Here is a 22,886-nt window from a genome sequence, read left to right as displayed (position 1 = left end):
TCAGGCTTCTATTCTCTTACTCCCACACCTACAATGTGTTACGGTGGCCATAGACGCAAAGATCCGCTCGTTTGGCGACATTGCCAAACGAGCCGATCTTTCCCCGATATGCCGCTATGCATGGCTATATCGGGGGTAATCTGAACGTTTGATCAGATTACGAAGAGAGCGCAATGGGCTCCGGCAGACGATCGGGACAAAATCAAACCTGTCTGATCGACCAACTCACTGATCTGCGCCGGACGAAAAATGACGGGACTCTCCACACTCGGTCCGAAAATCGTACGAATCCTCGAGGATCTTTGCGTCTATGGCCAGCTTTACACTTACCTCCAGTATTTAAGGTCTGTACCTACACAGGATAAGGTGATTTAGACCAGCAAGGGAAACCCATGCCATAAAGAAAATCTTAGAGAAGCATTACATAATACTGCAACGATGCAATGAATAGATTAAGTTATTGCTCTTTGGGTGTGAAAGTGTTTGCGTTAAAGACAGAATGATTCTTCTCTCAAACTGCAGCAAGGAAGCTTGGAAGGGGCAAGTGATGGAGATTCCCCCAAATTGAGTCTATAAAAGGATCTGTTGGAGGGAAGAGTTCTCCCCCTTCTTTGTGACTCACACACATACTGCCCCTTTCTCACATCATTCAGGTATCCAGAGAATGTGATCAGACCCAAAAGCCTAGAGTTCTGTAAGACCTTCCCCTAATATGGTGTTGGGAAGATCAGACCCAGAAGGGGGGCAGGGGAGGGCTGAGACACCCCCTCATAACAAGCTCATGCAGGACAGGACTTTATCTCCATATTCAACTGCACTACCAGTCAGTTCTTTGCAGCAGCAGCAACAGAGAGACCGTCTTCTAGTGGATTGCTGTGAGTAGGGGGCTACAGCAGGGTGGGAGGGTGACTTAGTTATCCCCAAATGAAGTGCAGGAAACCTATAGATGCATATATTTAGATATATATATATATCCACTGTGAATGTCATATTGCTATTAAACTTTGCTTAGCATGTGCCGTTGCATTCCTTATGTTAACTCTGCATTTGTTTTATCTAAAATGACTATACTGGGCTCATTTATACTTTTATGATACAAATAACATGTATAATATGTCTAGCAGAGCAGTAAATTAATAGAGCAAACAGGGAAATAATAAATACAAAGCACGGTTACATTAAAGATGAATAAGAGCAATCAAAGAGACAAGAGGAAGGAGATCTCTCCCCCAAAGAGCTTACAATCAAGTGGGAGGGTAACTTACAAACACAAATAGGGGGATATAAAGTGCAGCTGGTAACAATGGCTGACGCTGCAATACAAGTGCATCACAATTTAATAGGCTTTTGAATTATTAAAATATTACAATTAAATGGTGCCTTATAGGAAACAGGACATACATGTACATCTTTACCATGAACATCGTTGATTAGGAACTTCAGATTGTATTTTATTATTACTAATATGTTGTACAATATATCCATATCTGGTCATACAGTAGCTTTGGAATGAATATTGTAATGGACATCCTGTAACATCGTCTGGAGTCGTAGGAAACGACAGGTGAAATTGTGGCCATGGAGAGTTATATCTGGCTATATCTGGTAACTTCTCTTTGGGGGAATTTCTCAGTTTTCTGTAGTCACAATATATGTATAAGCAAGAATGACATATATATGAGGCAGTTCCCTTGTAGAGAGTAGGGTAGTTGGGTAGTCATGATACAGCAAGTATAACAAGTATAATAAGTACAACAGTGTATTGTGATGGAAAGACAGTGGTTTATCTGCCCATCCTGGTATTTCTTATTGGCAAGGAGTAATACAGTATTGAAGGTCTCCTGAAAACTGATGTTGGTGGCGGCTCAGGTACAAATAAGCACTATTTTTACAGAATCTCCAAGTCTTTATGGTAAGATCCTCAAATATATGAAATCAGAAAACACAGGTTAAAATAACAGGATGGGAACGGGTTGGAAGCTGTCTATAAATGTATGATTATACGTCTTCAAACACCGATTACTGTGCAAGAGAGGAACCAAACCAGGCTCAGTAATTCAACTCCTGCCACTTAAACCTTGCCATTCGGTTGGTGAAATAATTTAATATCTGTATTAGTATCATTATCCATTGATGCGGTTGATAATGTATTTTGCCACTCGGTGGTGCAATAAAAGCTACCAGCAGAAAAATGGGTTTGGCTAAAATTCTTGGAAAAGCTGCTTCTGCAGAGGCTCCATATCAGCTTATGCAACCATCTCTGTATCCTCACTGCTCACTTCTAAATTACCTTGGTGTAGATTGTGTCCATAGAGTCCTTAAGATCGGATTTTGAAAGAGTCTGTGGCAGACGAATACAAGAAAAAGAGACCTAGGCTGCCCAGGCAATACCCCTCATTAAAAGCTACAATTTATAAACCTGTTTCATTTCCTTTTCGGACCTCACAGATTCTATGAAGGTAATTAAAGAGGCTTCCGTATGTCGTACTTTATGAAGAAGAGGGTTATAACAAATGCTAAGATGGCTGGTTTTAATATTGGGAACCAGGGAGAGTCCTCTCCATGCTCCATTAGTAGACTGGGGACCTATTCATGCTTCAGTGCTAGGGGTACCTAATGCAGGAAGAGTCTTTTGAGGCTTCTCTGCTCACTTCTTCCACTTAGTGTGACTGGGGTGATAGAACCAAACAGAAAAGGTTTATGAGATGTTTCGAATTAGATGGGAGGGTATATGAACAGAATATATGTACAAGACCAAGGACAGAACTAGGATTTAGAAAATGGCAAACAAAAAATGTAAATGCACAACAAGAAAGGTTAATTACTTGATGTTTCTGTTTCACAAAGAGACTTTTATCTGTAGTGAAAAACTGATGAAGGTCTCTGCGTGAGACAGAAACATCAAGTAATAGCTTTCCTTTTTGTGCATTTACATTCTTTGTTTGCCAATTCTTGGAATCCAATGAGTGCTGTCCTTGGTATTTATGTATTTTTTACTAGCAGCCAGATTTTGTTGCTACGCAAAGTGCTTAGTTGCACCTTCCTCTCATTATCCCAGTGCCAATTTTTGCCACTGAAATCTGAATTGTTTTTCAGTGTCTGGCACTGAAAGGAGCAATGAGACTTTATTGTCTAAGCAAACTGAGTGGCACATTTGTCCGCGTTATCATTTCTATTATTTATTTATACAGTGCCAGCACATTACACAGAGAATATTCATTTATCCAGGTTCATTTACTACACACTACAATTATAGCAGAAGCCAATAAGTCTGCCAGAATGTTTGTGCATATGAGAAATCCCATGAAAACACCATACAAACATCATGCAGATAGTGCCCTGGTTATAATGAAACTTTACTGTAAAGCAGCAAAGTTTACCACTTTGCATCGGTATCATTCTAGCTTTCAGGCAGGGATTACCTGACCTATTTTGCCCCCTGTGCCACCCCCATTCCTCCCAACCCTGCATGGTGCTATGGTCTTCTGTTTTAACTAGGGATGCACCAAATCACCTATTTGGGATGTGGCTGAATCCCCGAAACCTTTGTGAAAGATTTGGCCAAATACTGCACTGCAAATTAGCTAATGCAAATTAGGGGTGGAAAAGAAAAAAGTGTGGGCGGGAATTTTTACTTCTTTGTTTTGTGTCGAAAAGTCACGTGATTTCCCTTCCTGACCCTAATTTGCATATGCAAATTAGGATTAGAATTCAGTTCTGCAAGGCACAAGGAACTGAACTGAATCCTGAACCGAGTCCTGGATTCGGTGCATCCCTAGTTAAAACCACGCAAGTATGCCATGGAAGCATGACCTGCATACAGACATCTAGATTGGAATTAGTCTGTGGTTAATTAAACCAATTTTGGGGATTCCTGCATTCATCATGCCCCCACCACTAAAAATGTGCTTGAGGGGGACTCTGTTGGTTTGCAATTACTTGCACCACAAAACACATCTGAAGACAGCTTTAATGCTAGAACTTTCATACAAGACCTTGCCATACTTTGGTTGTGATCAGGGATGTAACTAGAAGTTACTGGGCCCACTAAGAGGCTGTTAAAGGGCAATACGAATGTGTAATAATTATACACTGCCTGGGGCTACCCCTGGGGTCCTTTACACCTTGAGGCTCCATGGTAGCTCAAGAGTTTGCTGGCATACAGCATTGGCTGAGAATAAGATTGCTCATATTTTATAAATGATTATTCCTAAGACTGTGAGATCCAGTGGGACACTGATATACATACTGAACAATCTGTAAATCACTGCATAACTCTAAATGTCTATAAAGATAGTAAGGATAATAAATATATATTTCTGTGCACAAACATCATCGCCCATAAGGATCTACCATGTCTATAGATGTTAGGAATGACTTAGAGTATGTTTCCCTGCAGGTGCCAGCAACTATGGCTAATAAAGGTCCTTCATATGGAATGAGCCGAGATGTTCAGTCTCGTATTGAGAAGAAGTATGACGAGGAACTAGAGCAACGTCTAGTGCAGTGGATCAGTTTGCAGTGTGGTGATGATGTCGGAACACCAGAACAAGGAAGGCAGGGGTTTCAACAATGGCTAAAGAATGGCCTGGTGAGACCTTGCTGAATGGCATCACCATATTCATTATTTCTTTTTCTAAAATTTCATATACTGTGAAGTCTGTGTCTATTTTTTCTTTCTGACATTGGCTTACCTTGCTGTCACATGGAGTAGACCAAAACATGCCCCCCAAATCACATAACTGGCCTGCTAACAGTCACTGGATCTTCTGCCTCTGTTGTTACATCCTTGTACATCCCTCTCCAGGCAGCAGAGCAGTAAAGGAAGCAGAGACAGTGGCAGGAGACATCATTCACCATACATGAACAACATATTACTAGAACATTTTAAGAAGCTACACCAAATCTTGGCCTCATTGCAAATACTGTAGCTTGGAGACATGTGCAACCAACCTTTAATTACATCTTGTGGGCGACAAAAATGATTTCTTGGAACCTCAGCATCACTTTCAATCTCTCTTTTGTCAGGTTCTCTCAAAGCTGATAAACAGTCTCTACCCAAAGGGTTCCCAACCAGTGAAGATCCCTGATCCCCCTCCCAGCATGGTATTCAAGCAGATGGAACAGGTGGCTCAGTTCCTGAAGGCAGCTGAAGAATATGGGGTGGTTAAAACAGACGTATTCCAAACTGTAGACCTTTATGAAGGTAAAATAACCTCAATGTGATATTGTGCAACATTAGACTGGAATTAAGAACACGTTGCATAATAATTTCTTACTCTTTGATAACAGAGATGGGCCACATTTGGCTTCTAGAGGTTCTTAATTGTTTATTATACTACTGTGAAATAGAGTCATTTTTTAAGGTGGGACATACTGTAAGGTGAAAACTCTGGCTTCATGATCCTAATATTTAATTTAAGTGTAACCTTGTGGAAATATGAAACTTTGTAACGACAGAAGGTCAACATTGTCTATCGCTTCTCAAAGTTATTATTCACTACTCATCTCTGTAAATACAGGCCTTGTATTGGAGTATTCTATTATACAGACTCTTATCTCTAATACCTCATTGGTCTGTGCTCCTTTTGCTTAAATGGTGTACTAGACCTGTCTTTCAACAACTTGATTTTTAATTTATTTCTAAGGGAAGTTTTACAAATCTTACAGACAGCTCAGACATTGCTGACACTTATTTGCCCTCTATTACTGCTTTAATCAGTGTTTTAGAATGGGTGGTATAATTCCCTTAAAATGAACTTTGTATTGTAAGAAGCTCCCCAACCCACCCTTTTCTGCTATGACCACCATTTTACATAAACACTGTCATATTCACAGGAAAGGACATGGCGGCTGTGCAAAGGACAATTGTGGCACTTGGAAGCATTGCTGTTACAAAGAATGATGGTCAATACAAAGGAGACCCATCTTGGTTTATGAAGTAAGTGGAGGCTCTGACCTGACATTACACCACACACTACTCTGAGTGTATCTGCTACTACCCCCGGGGTCCTCAAATGTTTGACTGGCCACACTCCCTTCTTCTCATTTTTGTGTCATGTTGTTTAACCTTCAACTAGGAAGCTAGCTTGAGTCCAATCTTGGGAAATAACCAGAGGCTCTTATGTCTCTTTATATATTAGTATGTTTCACCCCTTAATGCTTTCAACCTGGACGTAATATTTCCACAACTAAAAATGCCATGTTGTTTTTTGCTTTCTCTTTTCCCATAGGAAAGCCCAAGAACACAAACGGGACTTCTCTGAAGAGAAGCTAAAAGAGGGAAAGAATATCATTGGCCTGCAGATGGGGAGCAACCAAGGAGCCACCCAATCTGGGATGACAGGATACGGCCGCCCAAGACAAATTATAAACTAAATTTGGGATAATTTCTAATATAACCTCTGTGCTGCCATAAAAGCCTGCAGATTCTAGCCCTAAAAGCAAAGAGGTTAATGCATACAGCACATCTAGATACATCTGAGGTCTCACCATGTACCTAATCAGAAGGAAAAATTATCTAAACTCTCCTGTAACAGACATTTGGCTGGGGCTTTTGAAGAGTTTAATCTGTCAGGTCCCCTTGTAAAACTGTATGCTATGTACGTCTGAAAAAATGCTTATTACATATTTCTTTTTTAAACCTGTTAAGGGACTTACCAATAGTGGATGTGCAGAAATCACACCATCCAACTTTCTTCCTTTATGGACAGATTAAAGCCATGCACTGTTGCTGCGTCCCTGAGGACAGGTTTAAAGACACTTTGTTTAGTAGGCAGTACCGTAACTCTATAGTAGCAGCTACTTCTATTCATATTCATGTATTAAAGGCTTACAGTGCCGTCTACTTTACCCTTGACTGGGTTTGATTGACTCAATAGATTTGTTGCTGGGTTTAACTGACTCAACTTCTCTGCATACGTTTATAAATAAGTTTGTTTTTATAACTGCAAACATTGTCTCACCAAGTAAAGCTTCTCTTATACTGTGCATGCGCCATTACCGATCTACACTATACAATGTAGTCACCTCTCTTAATGCCTATTATAAAATCCATCTCATCTCTACCCCACAACTCTGTTAAAACTAACACTAAGAAGTTGATTTAGGAATATGGCAAGCTGTCTATGTATGAGTCTGCCTTAATCTTCTCAGAGAAATCAGATTGCCTGCACATCCCACTATTAATGGCACTCCAAAGCAAGAATCTCCAAAGAACCAAAACATCAAATTATAATAATTAGGATTTCAGATGATACTCTGGACCCGACATATTGGACAGTACCATTTCCATACACTTTCATAGGAATCATTTACCAGATATTAAGGTCAGTTTGATTGTTGCAATAAAATGTCCAGTGTGCATTAAACCTGAAATGACAAAAATAAACTTTATTAGTTGTAATTTGTTGTAAAATACCTTATAGTCATCATCTATGCCTCAGTTTCTTGGTAGTAGTTAGTCGTCCTATGTCAGCTGTTTCCCACTCCTAGTGCACATTTAGCTTGGTTGGAGCAAGCAGTGGAGCCAACCAGAAAGGTGCATGATACTAAAAAACAAGAGAAACAATAGGAAATGTGACACTGTATTTTTAGGAAATTACAGAATACATTCATCAGTTGGCCTAATAAGGGGTTTGAGTGTTTTTTTTTAACTAAAAATAACCTATAACCTACAACCACTTATTTTATAACAATATGCAATAGTTTTATTTTAGAACTATATGCAATAGTTAGTTTAAATACTTGCTTGATGTTTGCATTAAAACCCAGCAGCAATTTTAATGGAGATTTGTAATTTAAGGGGGGGGGGGGGGAAGACATTTTGCACATTTTGGATAATCAATAAACAATGTTAAATCAGTATCTGCCTTCACTAACCTACATAATAGTGACTTTTGTCAGCAGGTTTAACATCTCTTCAAAAACACAAAAAACAGACAAATGTATTGTAAATTAATTTATTGCTCATAGAAAATTGTTACTATTCCCTCCATAGCCAAACACTCTAACACGCACACACTCACACCTGCCTCTTACTCCATCGGTAAACAATAATAAAAAGTTGTTGTACAGAATAATGGTATGTAGTTGTATATGCTTGTATTATTGTTATTACTGGCAGGCTTTGTAAAGGACTCACAATATCCATATAAATGATATAGGCATAAGTAAGCCTTTTTTTCTAGTCCAGGTGAACCCCAATTTCCCAGAAAAGTCCACGAATTCATAAAAGTGCCTGCAGTCCTAATCCAAAGCAGCAAAGGATAGAGAAAGGAAGGAAGAAGGAAAATGGGAGTCATGGGTAGTGGCAAACACTACAGGGGTCTCTAAAGGCCAACAGGGTCCCCATGGAAACACTTATTACATGTTACAGCAGAAAGTGGAAGAAAATGCAGACTAAGGACACAATGCCACATACACAAGTTAAGGCATTTGGATGGAAAGACACAGGAGGATTAAGAAACTGATGGAGAGGGAACAAGATGGTTCCAGTAGATCAGGGGGAACATGGGGATGTTTAAACAAAGATTGCACTCATTCCAATTGTATTTTTATCAAGACTTTATCCCTAGGATCAAATGGTGTGGCTCAGATATACTGTATATAATATTTATTTAGAAATTGTATTAAATGAACAAACTTTACTATATTGGGTGAGATTGTGGCAGTAATATCTACATGTATTGTGCTATTAGCTGAAACAGGGAAAATATAGGACTGAGAAGGGTATAAGTAGTGTATGCGTATACTATAATAGCGCCAGTATTATTATAATCTGCCGTTAAAGGGGACCCGTCACCCAAAAAAAATTATTCCAAATCCTATTTTATCATGTTAGTCAAGCAAAAGGAACTTTAATTACACTGTATAAATTATTTGAATATTGTTTCCATCAGTCTGGGAACTCATAATTATATTAACCAGGAAGGAGCCATTTTGTGGACACTGTTATTAAGGCAAGTCTTGTATCATCTCAGAATCTTGTTTATGCACCTGGGGACAGGGACACAATGTCCATCCCCATGCCCTGGTTACACAATTAAATCGTTAAGAGAGCTGAGGGAATGTGGAGAGAGCAGTGACATCTAGGAAGTGCTGAATGGAAAGTGAAAGTAATTGTTTGCCCCGCCTCTATGCCTAGGCATAGAGGCGGGGTAGGCAATATTTGATTGACAGCTGATATTTTTAAATGAGTTTACAACAGCTATGAATGCTTTAATAAAAAAAAGAACTTGGCTTTCATATTTAATTTAAAAAGGACTTTTATTATACAGATTTTTATGTCTGGGTGACGGGTCCACTTTAAGGGCAATGTTTTGTCTCCACACATTTTGGTTTTAGGGAAGAACTGGTTCAACGTGCTGGTGCTAAAGCTTTCAGTGGATTCTCAGAAGAGCCAATGGAGGGTCATTTTAGGTGTTTTAGCTTCTAAAATATGTGGTGGGAAAACTCCCTTTGTGCCATTGCTCTAAATTTGTGTCATATTTTAAAAAAAATACAGTTGTTACATTCATCCCCTGCTTTCATGTGTACAATCTTTTCACACAGAAAGATCTTTAGTATTAATAAAATGTTTGACAAAACAATAAATAACAATAGAGAACCCTCCCCAAACAAAGCAAACTAAAACATACTGTAAACAGATCATGAAGTAAGACCAGCAGAATCCCCCGCCATATTTAACAGGCTCCTCAGACCCCAAAAGGGGTGAAATGTTTTACAAATTTGTTTAAATAAAAAAAGAGAGAGATGTGAGAAACCTGGAAACATAATTACTTTCTTTTCTTCTCCATCCATGCTATAATATTGCAGACACAGCATCAAAAAAAAAAGACCCAAACAGCAGCAATTCAAATATTTTAAGATTATCACCCGTATTAAAAAAACAATATTAGAATTTAACAGAATATTTGTCCAAACTCTTGAAACAATTTAAAAGGCAGTCCATGCCAGTCCCTGATATAATGTGTATGAGGCAGGTCCAAAACACAGACACTTGGAGATATCTAAATGTATAGGAATATTAGCTTGTATTGGGCAAACACGTCGCATTTCCCAAGAACCATAATCAGGTACAACAAGACATTTCCTAGGGACTGATCTGAAGTTGTGTTATGGGATCATATAAACCACTGCAGATGTTTTATAGCTTCCCAGCATGAGGTGCCACTCATTAAATGCAGCTATAAATACAGCATACCTGTTGCATACCTATAGGGCTTTTACATATGGGAGAAGAGGATCTGGAAACATTTGATAACGTCTGAAAAACAGGAGGGAGTTCATCCAACCCAATGCCATCTTAGAACAGGCATAAGTGCAATACTGTCAAGATGTGCCAACCTCATGACACAGCCGAACACTGTTTCTGATAAAAGTAACAACTATGAGTAGTACATATGTTTTTCTTAACATTGGTGATTGTGTGGCTGAACTGTAAGGGGCAGATTTATCAAGGGTCGAATTTCGAAGTGGAAAATACTTCGAAATTCGACCACCGAATAAAATCCTCCGACATTGGAATTAGAAGTCGGAGGATTTTATTCATCGTACGATCGCATTCCGATCGTAGTATGATCGTACTTCGAATCGTATGATTTGAACAATTTTATCGTACGATTTTCCTTCGATGCCCAAAAACGTAGAAAATTGCTCTGGCAGGTCCCCATAGGCTAACATAGCACTTCGGCAGGTTTAAGTTGGCGAAGTATTGAAGTCTAAGTTTTTTTTAAAGAGACGGTACTTCGAATGGTCGAACATTTGAACGATTTTTACTCCGAATCCAGGTTGAAGTAAATTTGAACTTGTAGTATCCTATTCGATGGTCGAAGTACCCAAAAAATTACTTATAAATTCAAACTTTTTTAACTTCGATAATTCACTCGAGCTTAGTAAATCTGCCCCTAAATGTTGTATGACTTCAGTCTCGTTATTTTTTGAAGGCTACGCTGCAATAATAAACTGCAACATTTGTTTCCAGCTATTAATAACACACTCCGTGAATACAAACCATAGTTAAAGGGGTTGTTCACCTTTGAGTTATTTGTTAGTATGATGTAGAGAGGGATATTCTGGTTTTCATTTTTCATTATTTAAGGTTTTTGATTTATTTAGCAGCTCTTCAAGTTGCATTATAAATAATATGGTAGCTAGGGTCCAAATTACCCTAGCAACCATGCATTGATTTGAATAAGATAATGGAATATGAACAGGAGAGGCCTGCATATAAAGATGAGTAACGAAAAGTAGCAATAACAATAAATTTGTAGCCTTACAGAGCATTTGCTTTTAAGATGGGGTCAGCGACACCCATTGAAATGATGGAAAGAGTCAGAAGAAGAAGGCAAATAATTATAAAGAAATAATGAAAACCAATGGAAAAGTTGCTTAGAATTGGCCATTCTATTACATACTAAAAGTTAACTTAAAGGTGAACCACCCCTTTAAGTGAACAGGGCATCTTAATAAGGTATTATCAGGCTCTTGGCAGATATTTCGAATTCTGATAATTCTCATGTGCAAATATAACCAATTTTCACAAGACATAAATTAAGAGACAAATTAGATATTGGAGGCTGATTTTTGTACAAACTCTTCAACTGAGCAAGATCTCAGTCAAAGCACAGCCACCTTCCACTTCTTGCACGAAGAGATGCTGAATGGCATATTAATGGAAGGCAAGGCATGTACCATTGCAAGATTACTTATAAGACCGTGTACACTTCATAGCCATTGTGGCGTCACCATTTTGAAAAAGAATATAAAAACAAGTATATTTCTGAGACTTCCATCACATCCATAATTTTACATTCAACATTCATTATGCCACATTCAGTTATATCCGGGTCACAGGCATCCTGTGTGCCCCAGCCTTTCCATAGTTATAGCGCAGAAGTCGAGTCTCTGAGATCTGTAGGACTTTGTGTTCTGCTTGACTTTGAGCTATGGTACATGTGGGGTGAAGTGACCTCATTTTCTTCCTCTTGCTCCACACTAAACAATGGCACTGACTCACTGCCCGCCTCAAGATCTTGTGGACTTGGGGTTCCCCGGGAACAGGACCACCTGCAGCTTGTTCCGTCACAGCTCAGATCCAAATCCCCATCGCTAGAACCCCGAGAGCAGTGCAGCTCCAATGTGTAATAGAGGGACCAGAATACAGCAAAACAGCCCAAGAGCAACAATGTCTGAAAAAGAAATAGCATTGTAAATGGATTTGCGATCAAGGAGAAAAAGGAATCTTTAATTTAAAAAGAGAGCGGATTATTATGAACACAAAAGAAATGAAAAAAGAGAAAAGTGACAAAAATAAACAAAACAAAAATAAAATACAGAGAGAGGGCTAAGGTTACAGTACAACATCGGAGCAGCCGAAGTAGTGTTGTGCCCTTGGGATAAATTATGCAATGCAAGTCCTAATGCAACCAACTCTCCATGCCCTGTGAAAATAAGATAAAGGCCACTCCCACTTTTGCTCATCACTTACATGTTTATGGTCACACCAACATCTGTAGCCACATACTGTTGGACCTTCCAGATACATGTGTAATCACATTACAATTACTTAAAACGGCAAACATCTAACTAATCATGAGACTTTGGAAAAAATTGGCTGCACCAGTGATGATTTAAGCCACTCATATTAAGGGTGGTGGCAGACGGGGAGATTAGTCACCCAGTGCAGGCGACTAATCACCCCGAAAATACCTTCCCTCCAGCAAGTATACGAATCTCCAGCGGGATGACACGCGAATCGATTCTGATTTCCGAAGTCACCCGAAGTTGCCTCACGAGGAAACTTCCGGGTGGCTTCGGAAATCCAAAGCAATTCGTATGCCATCGCGCCTGTGATTTGTATTCTTTCCGGCGGGAAGGCATTTTGGGGAGATTAGACGCCTGCATAGAGAAGATTTGTCGCCCTAAAGGGGAGCTATACTTATGCAATCACTTAATCTTTCCTTTTTTTATTGTTAACTCATTAAAATCACTTTGCAGAGATAGGTTTTCACTTTGACACAAGAGTCTATTGCTGTTGAGCAGTGGCAAGAAAAAGAAAATCCACTCTGATTCCATGTTTGTTTAATAGGCACTGACATAAAATGATACAGTGACTGTCCACCTCAAATGCACAATGATATCCTATTCTGTCAACATACTTGAATTCCCATGAAAACCTCAGGATCTGTAGTAACTTCGATATATAATAGTCAATATGCCTGCAGGCTGACTAGTAGTGATGTACGACTAAAAGTCGACCCACACCCAACCCTAACCCGGCCCTGCAGAACCTGTGCACAAGCCTTACCGGTGCCTTCTCCTGTTTATATACCTGTGCCCACCCCAATGTCATGGAAGGTGCTGGCTATGCAGACACGGATATATAAAAAGGCGTACATCTAGACTCTGGAGCACTAGCAGCTCACAGACGGGGGCTGGCTGAACTTTAGCCTGCATCCACTCAGCCCACGGGCAACAAAAATTCGGCCTGAACCACCGTCCCACACATCACTACTGACTAGACTTAAAGTATGACGATCCAAAATTATCTGCCAAACTTTGTCCCAAGCATTCCACATAATAGATCTTATACCTGTATTATGGTAGGAACACTGGAACACCAGTATTGCTGCAGGTATCTCAACATCTCTAATGTACCTTTCATTGCTACTCTGCTGTGCCCACAATTGTATCATTTCAGCTTCTGGGATATGCTCCGCTGTCTCTTCTTGAACCTCTGACACAGCGGAGCTTCACCCTATAGTACCCACTAGTTATGAAAATAGCACACAGGCAATATTAGTGCTTTAGGCCTATTTTCATTTGACTGTAGCGGACACAACTACAGGCAGAGAAACAACTTCAATCTCTCTCTCATTCCAGCACAAACAGTGGAAAAGTATCTGGTAGCTTGGTAAGTACTTTCCTTGTTCCACCAATCCATGCTGCTGCACTGCTAGTGGGGCCTTTATTTAGATATAGAGTACATAATACATGTTCCTTTTACTTATATAGATTTACCCGAAGTGTGTTGTTGGTGATGACATAGCCTTCTTGTTCAGCGATCACAAGGCCGGGAGGACAAGGCAGAGAAAAGCTACTGTTTAGAAATTTACCACTTTGTGCATCTTCAACCACCCTAAAGAGCAAAACAAAAATGCAACAATATGTATAGAGAGAAGAGAGATGAGGAATAAACATGTGTAACTATAGGGTACACCTGTGACACAACAAATCTGGAATGAAGGAAACAGGGATTAAACATCATCACCAACAACTTAACCAATGCATTTATTGAATTTTTTCTAGCGTTCTAATGAGCCAAAGCTGAAAATAAGGGTACAGGGAGTAATTGGTATAGATAAAGGGTCGTTTAACCACAGGGCTTTGGGAATGAGCCCATGGCCATGGGGTTACTCACTACATTTTTACTAGCCCATTGACCAAAATTGCCCTCTATGACAGACCACTAAAAGTGCTTGTTTAGGTAATTCTGCACTGAAAATGCAGCACTGTTCTTTTGACCTCACTGCTCTACAATGTATGCATGTAGGCAAACGAGGGGGGTTAGTTTTGGCAAATCATCCTGTGATCAAATCAGTTCATATTCTGGTGGGGCATCATTAGATCTGGAACTGATCAGGGCAACTTAATTTATTTCCTTGGTTTTAATGAATAAAGCAATGTTATCTGACCATTCGTGTGATAACTGATCTGTACAATAGCCAACTATCCATCAACAGTTTACAGTCAAGCCATATAGCTGTTTTGGTTTGTTCATCCTCTTTGCACATTTACCTCCTTCTTTCTGCTACATCTTCAGAGGCCCAGGAGGATCCATAAAGTGTTAATTGCCATTGCTTTAAAATACCAGGTGGAAGAGACTCATCACCTGTTGAGAACATTTTGGTTACATGGTGTATGTCTGGGCGACCAATATAGGTAAATTTTAATATAGAATACAAAGGCCTCTGGCATTTTTTATAAATAATAACTAGTTTGTAGTGATGAGCGAAGTGTTGCCACCAAAATAATGCCCATGGACTCCAATGGGTGAAAAAATTGTCGTGCAACATAAAAAATTTGACGTGCCACATCTCACGGCAAAAAAAGTTTGACGCCCAAAGACCGATGCATTTTGGTAAATTTTCGTCATACTTTTTGCCCATCACTACTCTTTTGCCCCATAACAAATGTTAAATGGGTAGAAGAGATAAAGGTCATGGTGGAAGTCATGGGCGGTAGGGGGTGGAAGATTGTGCTAATCCCTCCCCCTGCACAAGTGCAATGTTTTGACTGGTGAGCACAGACTATTGGCCTAAATGTCCATTCCAGATTTTTCAAAGTAAACTACCTGGAGTGGTCCTGAAAATGTATAATCTAATGTAATAATTTACATGTATACTCCCACTTTTGTTTGCACAGGTAACAAGTATGATGTATAAGTGGGATTTACTCTATTATGCAGTAATGTATGGAAAATCACAAAGCTTTTACACAACAGACCAACAACCAGATTTATTTGGTTATTTAATATGTTCCACTTGGAGTAGGATTGCCTGGGAATGAGACACTCACCTATATCACTAACCACCATTCTGTAAGTTCCTTCTGCACTCTCTCCCCAGCATCGCACTGTCGAAAATGTCCAGTCTGAGAAACCATTTGGGTCCCTAAGGAGAAAACACGTGGAGACAGACTTATCAAGGGTCGAATTCTCCAAAAAAAACTCGAATGTCAGGAATGCTACAAACATTTCCAAATTGGTCACTGGAACTCTCCCATTGAAGGTTTTAGGTGGCGAATAGTCTAATTCGAATTCTTAAAGGGTCAGAGTTTGATAAATCTCGAAAATTGAATTTGCAGAATTCCCTAGTCTAATTTAAAAGTTTTGTACATAAAAAAAGTTTTGATTAAACTTTTAGATCGACCCTTAATAAATCTGTTCCTTAGTATTATTAATAGAAAAATAATGGATAGCATTAAAGGAGGAAAATGGGTTTAGAAATACTATATTCTAAAAAATTAGGGATGCACCGAATCCACTATTATGGATTCGGCCGAACCCCCGAATCCTTTGCGAAAGAGTCAGCCGAATACCGAATCCGAACACTAATTTGCATATGCAAATTAAGGGGGGGGAAGGGGAAAACATTTTTTACTTCCTTGTTTTCTTACAAAAAGTCAAACAATTTCCCTCCCCGCCCCTAATTTGCATATGTAAATTAGCATTCGGATTCAGTTCGGCTGGGCAGAAGAATTCGGCTGAATCCGAATCCTGCCCGAATCCCAGATTCGGTGCATCCCTACTAAAGATAAAAAAAAGAGTGAGGGAAATATACATTGTGTGGGTATGTGACTAGATATGTTTTACAGGGAACACAATGGTTTGCCCAAGTGTTTATATCACTGTAACAAAGTATATGCATTGAATTCTGCCCTGGCACAGATATCCCTGTTACTGGCACTTACATGTCAATCCTACGAGTGGCTCCAATAAGTGAGGACATTCCACTTGGACAAAATAGACGAATCTCTAGATTTCCACGGCGTGGATGCGCAACAGTAATGGTTACTGCCACGTGTTCTAGTGTCTTCATTCCAGAGAGGTGGAGGTCAGCAGCAGTCACTGAAAGGGGACAGGAATTTAGGAATACGCAGTATTATCATTTGTGGAAAAGGACCATTTAGATCTGAAAACAGAAAACTGTTGAAACAAAGATGATATTGACTTTTCTATAGAATGAAAACTTTGGTATATTCACAATAATTTGCAGTTAAAAGAAGTATTTCTTTACTAGGGATGCACCAAATCCACTATATTGGATTCGGCCGAACCCTTGAATCCTTTGTGAAAGATCCGGACCAATATCAAACCGAATCCTGCATATGCAAATTAGGGGTGGAAATGGGAAAACATTTTTTACTGCATTGTTTTGTGACAAAAAGTTGCGCGATTTCGCGTATGCAAATTCGGTTTTGGTTCGGCCGAATCCTGCTGAAAAAGGCCAAAACCTGGCCTAATCCCGAACCGAATCCTGAATTCGGTGCAGCTCTACTTACTTGCCAATATAATAAGGAATTATACTGTTGCATGGATATGTCTCTTTTATATACAGTACAGGTATAGGACCTTGAATCGAGAATGCGTGGGACCCAATGCTTTCCGGATAATGGATCTTTCCATAATTTGGATCTTCATACCTTTAGTCTACTAGAAAATCACGTATATATTAAATAAACCCAATAGGCTGTTTTTTCTTCCATTTAAGTTTAAATCAAACTCAAGATATTGTTTTATTATTACAGAAAAAAGAAAATTATTTTTCATGGATGGATTATTTGGAGTCTATGGCAGACAGTCTTTCCATAATTCAGAGCTTTTTGGATAATGGGTTTATGGATAACAGATCCCATACCTGTATATGGTAAGTACACATTAAGTATTTATTGTACAAAGTCACTTCATGGAGAAGTAAGGTTGTTGTTGGTTATCATTTTAGGGGACTTAGTGTACATACTTATAAAGGAGCTAAACTACTTCAGCACACCCATTTCAGCAAATCAGACCCCAGGGCTTTTACGGAGTATTTAAGGGGTGTAACAGAAGAGAGTTAATCCTCCGAACCTCAGCAAATAGTTAATGCAAGAAGAAGGACAGTGTGGCTGATAGGCAAGAAATTGCGCAGAGAGCCGGGGATCAGTAAATACATTTGCCTCTCCCTTACAGGGATAATTTGGTGAGAAAAGTCTCATGAACATTTCCTATTTGTTTCCCTTTGAGCATAATTCCATATAGGGAGCCAATACAGAGACAAGAAACCTCGGTGCCATTGGAACCATTTCTCCTAATGCTGGATGAAACTGAAGAGCTTGGATAATATACACAAACCATGTAGTAATAATAAAACAGTGAGCATGTCCCTAGCTAAACACAAAGATGAGAACTTCCTCTGCAGTCTAAGCAAATGTTTAGAGTTATGAATAAATTCCCAAGAGCAGCCTGATGCTGGCTAAGGTGTAGCATGACACTGTGCAGGATAGCAGTATCCTTTTTATTACAGAGGCTTTATACAGTAGGAGAGAACGCTACTTTCCTTAAAAGAGCTCAACAAGCTGTAAACTGCAGAACAGAGTGGAGAAGCTACTAATCATAATCGAGCAGAATGAAGTTCTCTGCACAGCCAGACTCTCGGGTCTGTTTCTAATCAGTAGTCCTGTTGAGCAGAGGTGGCTGCTCAGAGGCTTTCCGGGCTAAGGAAGCCACCTTTGTAAATGCAAAGGACCCCAAACTTTTATCCAGCATTTAAAAGGTTGGACTTTACTCTGTTTACTTTACTAGTTTCAGGGGCTATACGCTCTACACTTGGGGTCCTTATAATCCTCTCAGTACTGCATTATAAGAACTGTGCAAATATTAGGCTAATTTTGAAGTTTTCCACTTTTCATTTAATACTTATTAAAAAAACAACAAAATAACAAATGTGATACATGGTTGTAAAGTGTAAGGAGCATATGATTGCGGGTGAAGGCAGAAATGCAGGGAATAAAACTAACCATAAGATGAGATAGGGGTGAGTAAACATAGTTGGTTTAATAGTTACCTAAGGCGGGCAATTACAGATGGATTGGCGGGTGAGCTAAGGTATAGCCTAGTGTTTGTGTTATGGTGCCAGGAGCAGAAATATTATCATTTATCAGCTCTGCAGAATTAATAAAGCAGCACTGAATTAATTACAGTAGCATTACATAATGTGTGTCTGCAAAACATATATACTTGTCTTTGTTAAAGACTCCACACCAATGGCACTACCTCTGTCATTGGCCAAAATCACTCCTAAATCTCACATTCCTCAAACACAAAGCTTTTGAATTTTAGTACTTTTAAATAACTGACAACATATACTTTTTTTCATAATCAGTAAAATTAGGGAATGGTCAAAGTTCGAAATATTTTGAAAAGCACTGTGTATCTGAAGACACAGATGAACAAGTGCATTCATATAAGAACATGTCTAAGCCATGGCTTCAGCTGTGAGGTGGGTTCTGGTGCAGTCACATACTCAGAAGGTCCAACACTGACCTACAATGGTGCTTGAAAGTTTGCGAAAAAAAAAATTCTATATTTTTATATGAATGTGGTCTAAAATATCATCTGATTTTCAAACAAGTCCTGAAAGAAAACCTAGTTAAACAAATGAAAACAAAAATTATTCTATGTATTTGGTCATGTATTATTGAAAAAAAAAAAAAAGATCAAACAACAAGTATGTGGCAAAAGTAAGTGAACCTTTAGGATTATCATATAATTTGAAGGTGAAATAAGAGTCTGGTGTTTTCAGTCAATGGGAGACAATCAGGTGTGAGAGACCCTGTTCTATTTAAAGAAGAAGATCCAGCAAAGCCTGATCACACATACAACACATTTGTGGATGTGTATCATGGCTCAAACAAAAGAGAGGTCTATAGATCTCAGCAAAAGAGTTATTGATGCCCATAAACTGGAAAAGGTTACAAGACTCTCATGAAAGAGTTTGGACTCCACCAATCAACAGTCAGACAGATTGTGTACAAATGGTGGACCTTTGTTGCCTTACCCAGAAGTGGTCGACCGTCAAAAGTAACTCCAACTGCAACGTGTCAGATAGTCCCAGAAATTACAAAGAAATCCAGGGTAACTTTGAAGCAACTGAAGGCATACATTTGGCCACTCCATCAGAGATATTACATCAATACTTAGTTGAGCCTCCTTTTGCAAATTTAACAGCCTCTAGATGCCTCCTATAGCCTATAACACAATCACTTCATTTCATGAAAGTAAATAAGAGGGTGCACTGCAAGATGCAAGCCACTCATAAGCATCAAGAATAGAAAGGCTAGATTGGACTTAAATTCATTGTGGTAATGTACAGAACCAAAATTAGAAAAAAGTTGTCTCTCTCCAAAGATTTATGGGTCTAACTGTATAACTCTCTTAAGGACTGGAGTCCAAAACTGCACTGCATACTCCAGATGAGGCCTCACCAGGGACCTATAAAGAGGCATAATTATGTTTTCATCCCTTGAGTTAATGCCCTTTTTATGCAAGACAGAACTTTATTTGTTTTAGTAGCCACAGAATGACACTGCCCAGAATTAGACAACTTATCCACAAAAACCCCAAGATCCTTCTTAGTTAAGGAAACTCCCAACACACTGCCATTTAGTGTATAACTTGGTTATTATATATCGATCACTGATTATTGTTAAACTTAATCCAGGGAGACAGATAGAATACAAGGATTGGAAGGAAGTACCGGTAGGTAGGCAAAAAAAAAAAATTGTGTAAGGTATATTTTAAATTGCAGGCAGAAATTTTTTTTATATTTTTCTAGATGAAAAACGGTGATTTGTTTAACACTATTCTCGATACATGAAAGGGTACATTTTTTAAGAAGTGTACCTTTAACTGCCACTAGTATTTGATGACTATTACTTGCACATCACTCCGACACTTTCTTCATTCCCAGCCCTCCAGTTCTGCACAGCATTCTCTGTATATCAGCTACCCTCTGAATCCCCCTCCCACGGCAATCTTAAGTCTCTCATCTCTCCACATTTTTTTGCTAGCCAAGTCAGAAGCGGTAAACATTTCCTAAAAAGGGCTGAGGCAGAATCCTGTGTGTATCTTGGCAGGTGCCCAGGGGAGATTGATGTGCCAGGCCTGCTGCTTGCTACGGTGTGACAGTAGCAATGAAACACTCCGTTTTGTAACACCTTCAACTGAACCACAACCTGTCAAACGTGTAGCTCTGCAAGGAAATAATTAAAAGGGATAATTTTAAACAAATTATTATGCTATGAGAGAGCTTCTGTAGTTCTGCTAAATGATTCTTTTAGATGTATAGGTCCATGCCTTTTAACAAGTAAAAAAAGCAATGAAAGGGTATGTGGCTTGTTTTTGTTTGATTATTTTTCTGTCTGCAATAAAAAAAAGGATATGTGATAGCAATCCATCCTCCTCACGCTGAATACATAGCTGTGAGTTTAACTCCTGCAGTACATAAGGCTATTCCCTGTATTAACTAGACATATCTGAAAAGTCCTTCCACTAGGCTCACATTTATATGAATGGGCATCACAGGTTTGCATACAGTCAATTTATTTTGAGCAGCAGCGTGATGATGTTCCCACTAGAAGCTCCTTTCTCCTACCTGACTTGAGAATGTAGGATGTCACCCACTGAATGGCAACACAGACTTCCAATGTCAATTAAAACAAAAGAGATGCTTTCTGCTGTGGCTGTAGGGACCAGGGGGCATTTAAGCAGCAGCTTCAAAACAAACTGTGAAACCAAAAAATAGAAAGGAACAAAAAAACACCTTGCTGTATTTTATATCATTTAGGTATTTATTAGCTAGTTTGGCAAGCACTAAATGTGTAAAAAATGCTGCAAGCTTAAATTTAATTGCCAAATAGAACAGCAGCCTGTTCCTCAACTACGCTTTCCACATCACTCCTATTACATGTTCTGGTTCTCCTGCCTGCCCAGAACTCTCGCCTTGGATCTCTTGCCTGCTCAGAACCCTCACTTTGGATCTCTTGCCTGCCCAGAGACCTCGCCTTGGTTCTCTTGCCTGCCCAGAGACCTCGCCTTGGTTCTCTTGCCTGCCCAGAACCCTCGCCTTGGTTCTCTTGCCTGCACAGAACCCTCGCCTTGGTTCTTTTGTCTGCCCAGAAACCTCGCCTTGGATCTCTTGACTGCCCAGAAACCTCACCTGTGTTCTTTTGCCTGCCCAGAACCCTCACCTTGGTTCTTTTGCCTGCCCAGAACCCTCGCCTTGGTTTTCTTGACTGCCCAGAAACTTTGCCTTGGTTCTCTTGGCTGCCCAGAACCCTCACGTTGGTTCTCTTGCCTGCCCAGAGACCTTGCCTTGGTTCTCTTGCCTGCCCAGAGACCTCGCCGTGGTTCTCTTGCCTGCCCAGAACCCTCACCTTGGTTCTTTTGTCTGTCCAGAACTCTCACCTTGGTTCTCTTGCCTGCCCAGAACCCTCGGCCTTGGATCTCTTGCCTGCCCAGAACCCTCACGTTGGTTCTCTTGCCTGCCCAGAGACCTTGCCTTGGTTCTCTTGCCTGCCCAGAGACCTTGCCTTGGTTCTCTTGCCTGCCCAGAGACCTCGCCGTGGTTCTCTTGCCTGCCCAAAACCCTCACCTTGGTTCTTTTGTCTGTCCAGAACTCTCACCTTGGTTCTCTTGGCTGCCCAGAAACCTCGCCTTGGATCTCTTGCCTGCTCAGAAACCTCACCTTGGTTCTCTTGCCTGCCCAGAAACCTCACCTTGGTTCTCTTGCCTGCCCAGAAACCTCGCCTGTGTTCTCTTTCCTGCCCAGAACCCTCGCTTGGTTCTTTTGCCTGCCCAGAACCCTCACCTTGGTTCTTGACTGCCCAGAAACCTCGGCTTGGTTCTCTTGGCTGCCCAAAAATCTAGCATTGGTTCTCTTGCCTGCCCAGAACCCTCACCTTGGTTCTTTTGCCTGCCCAGAACCCTCGCCTTTATTCTCTTGCCTGCCCAGAACCCTCGCCTTGGTTCTCTTGGCTGCCCTGAACCCTCGCCTTGGTTCTCTTGCCTGCCCAGAACCCTTACCTTGGTTCTCTCACTTTAAGACCTGGTGGCATCAGAGAAGCTGAAGGCCAGGCCCAGAGCCAAACCTTGGAGCAGTGACCAAACCTTGGAATCTGTTCTGGGTTTTGGGATAGTTTCCCTGTAAATACATTTCAATAAACTGCATGAGAGGACAGGAAGGTTCAAAACTACGGGGCTGATTTCTTAACATTTTAATACAACTGTTTAAGACGAATGTTCGGGAATTAATAAAGCCTAAAAAAAAAAAACTTGAACGTAATCT

At 40.0% G+C, this 22,886-nt stretch overlaps 2 protein-coding genes across 3 annotated transcripts in view; one reads left to right on the top strand and one right to left on the bottom strand.

The window, feature by feature from the left end:
* The first annotated feature begins 826 nt into the window (after nucleotides 1-826).
* Nucleotides 827-7,200, top strand: tagln.S (transgelin S homeolog). The gene is given in 5 exon segments (NM_001095041.2): nucleotides 827-875; nucleotides 4,400-4,591; nucleotides 5,029-5,206; nucleotides 5,839-5,941; nucleotides 6,234-7,200. Coding segments are annotated over 4 exon segments (606 nt in total). The 5' UTR covers nucleotides 827-875; nucleotides 4,400-4,411; the 3' UTR covers nucleotides 6,379-7,200.
* A 4,132-nt stretch (nucleotides 7,201-11,332) lies between these two features.
* pcsk7.S (proprotein convertase subtilisin/kexin type 7 S homeolog) overlaps nucleotides 11,333-22,886 on the bottom strand; it is a 31,781-nt gene continuing 20,227 nt past the window's right edge. For both annotated transcript variants that reach the window (XM_018227752.2, XM_018227751.2), the window contains exons 12-16: nucleotides 16,474-16,630; nucleotides 15,580-15,674; nucleotides 14,800-14,893; nucleotides 14,023-14,140; nucleotides 11,333-12,191 (exon numbers count right to left, since the gene is read on the bottom strand). In XM_018227752.2, coding sequence (XP_018083241.1) covers nucleotides 11,886-12,191; nucleotides 14,023-14,140; nucleotides 14,800-14,893; nucleotides 15,580-15,674; nucleotides 16,474-16,630 — 770 coding nt within the window. In that variant the 3' untranslated portion in view covers nucleotides 11,333-11,885. The remainder of the gene's footprint in view (nucleotides 12,192-14,022; nucleotides 14,141-14,799; nucleotides 14,894-15,579; nucleotides 15,675-16,473; nucleotides 16,631-22,886) is intronic.

This window comes from Xenopus laevis, chromosome 7S (genome assembly GCF_017654675.1).
Source record: "Xenopus laevis strain J_2021 chromosome 7S, Xenopus_laevis_v10.1, whole genome shotgun sequence".
Taxonomy (NCBI): Eukaryota; Metazoa; Chordata; class Amphibia; order Anura; family Pipidae; genus Xenopus; species Xenopus laevis.
The sequence above is the reverse complement of the archived record's forward strand: the minus strand, read 5'-3'. Positions and strand labels throughout refer to the sequence as shown.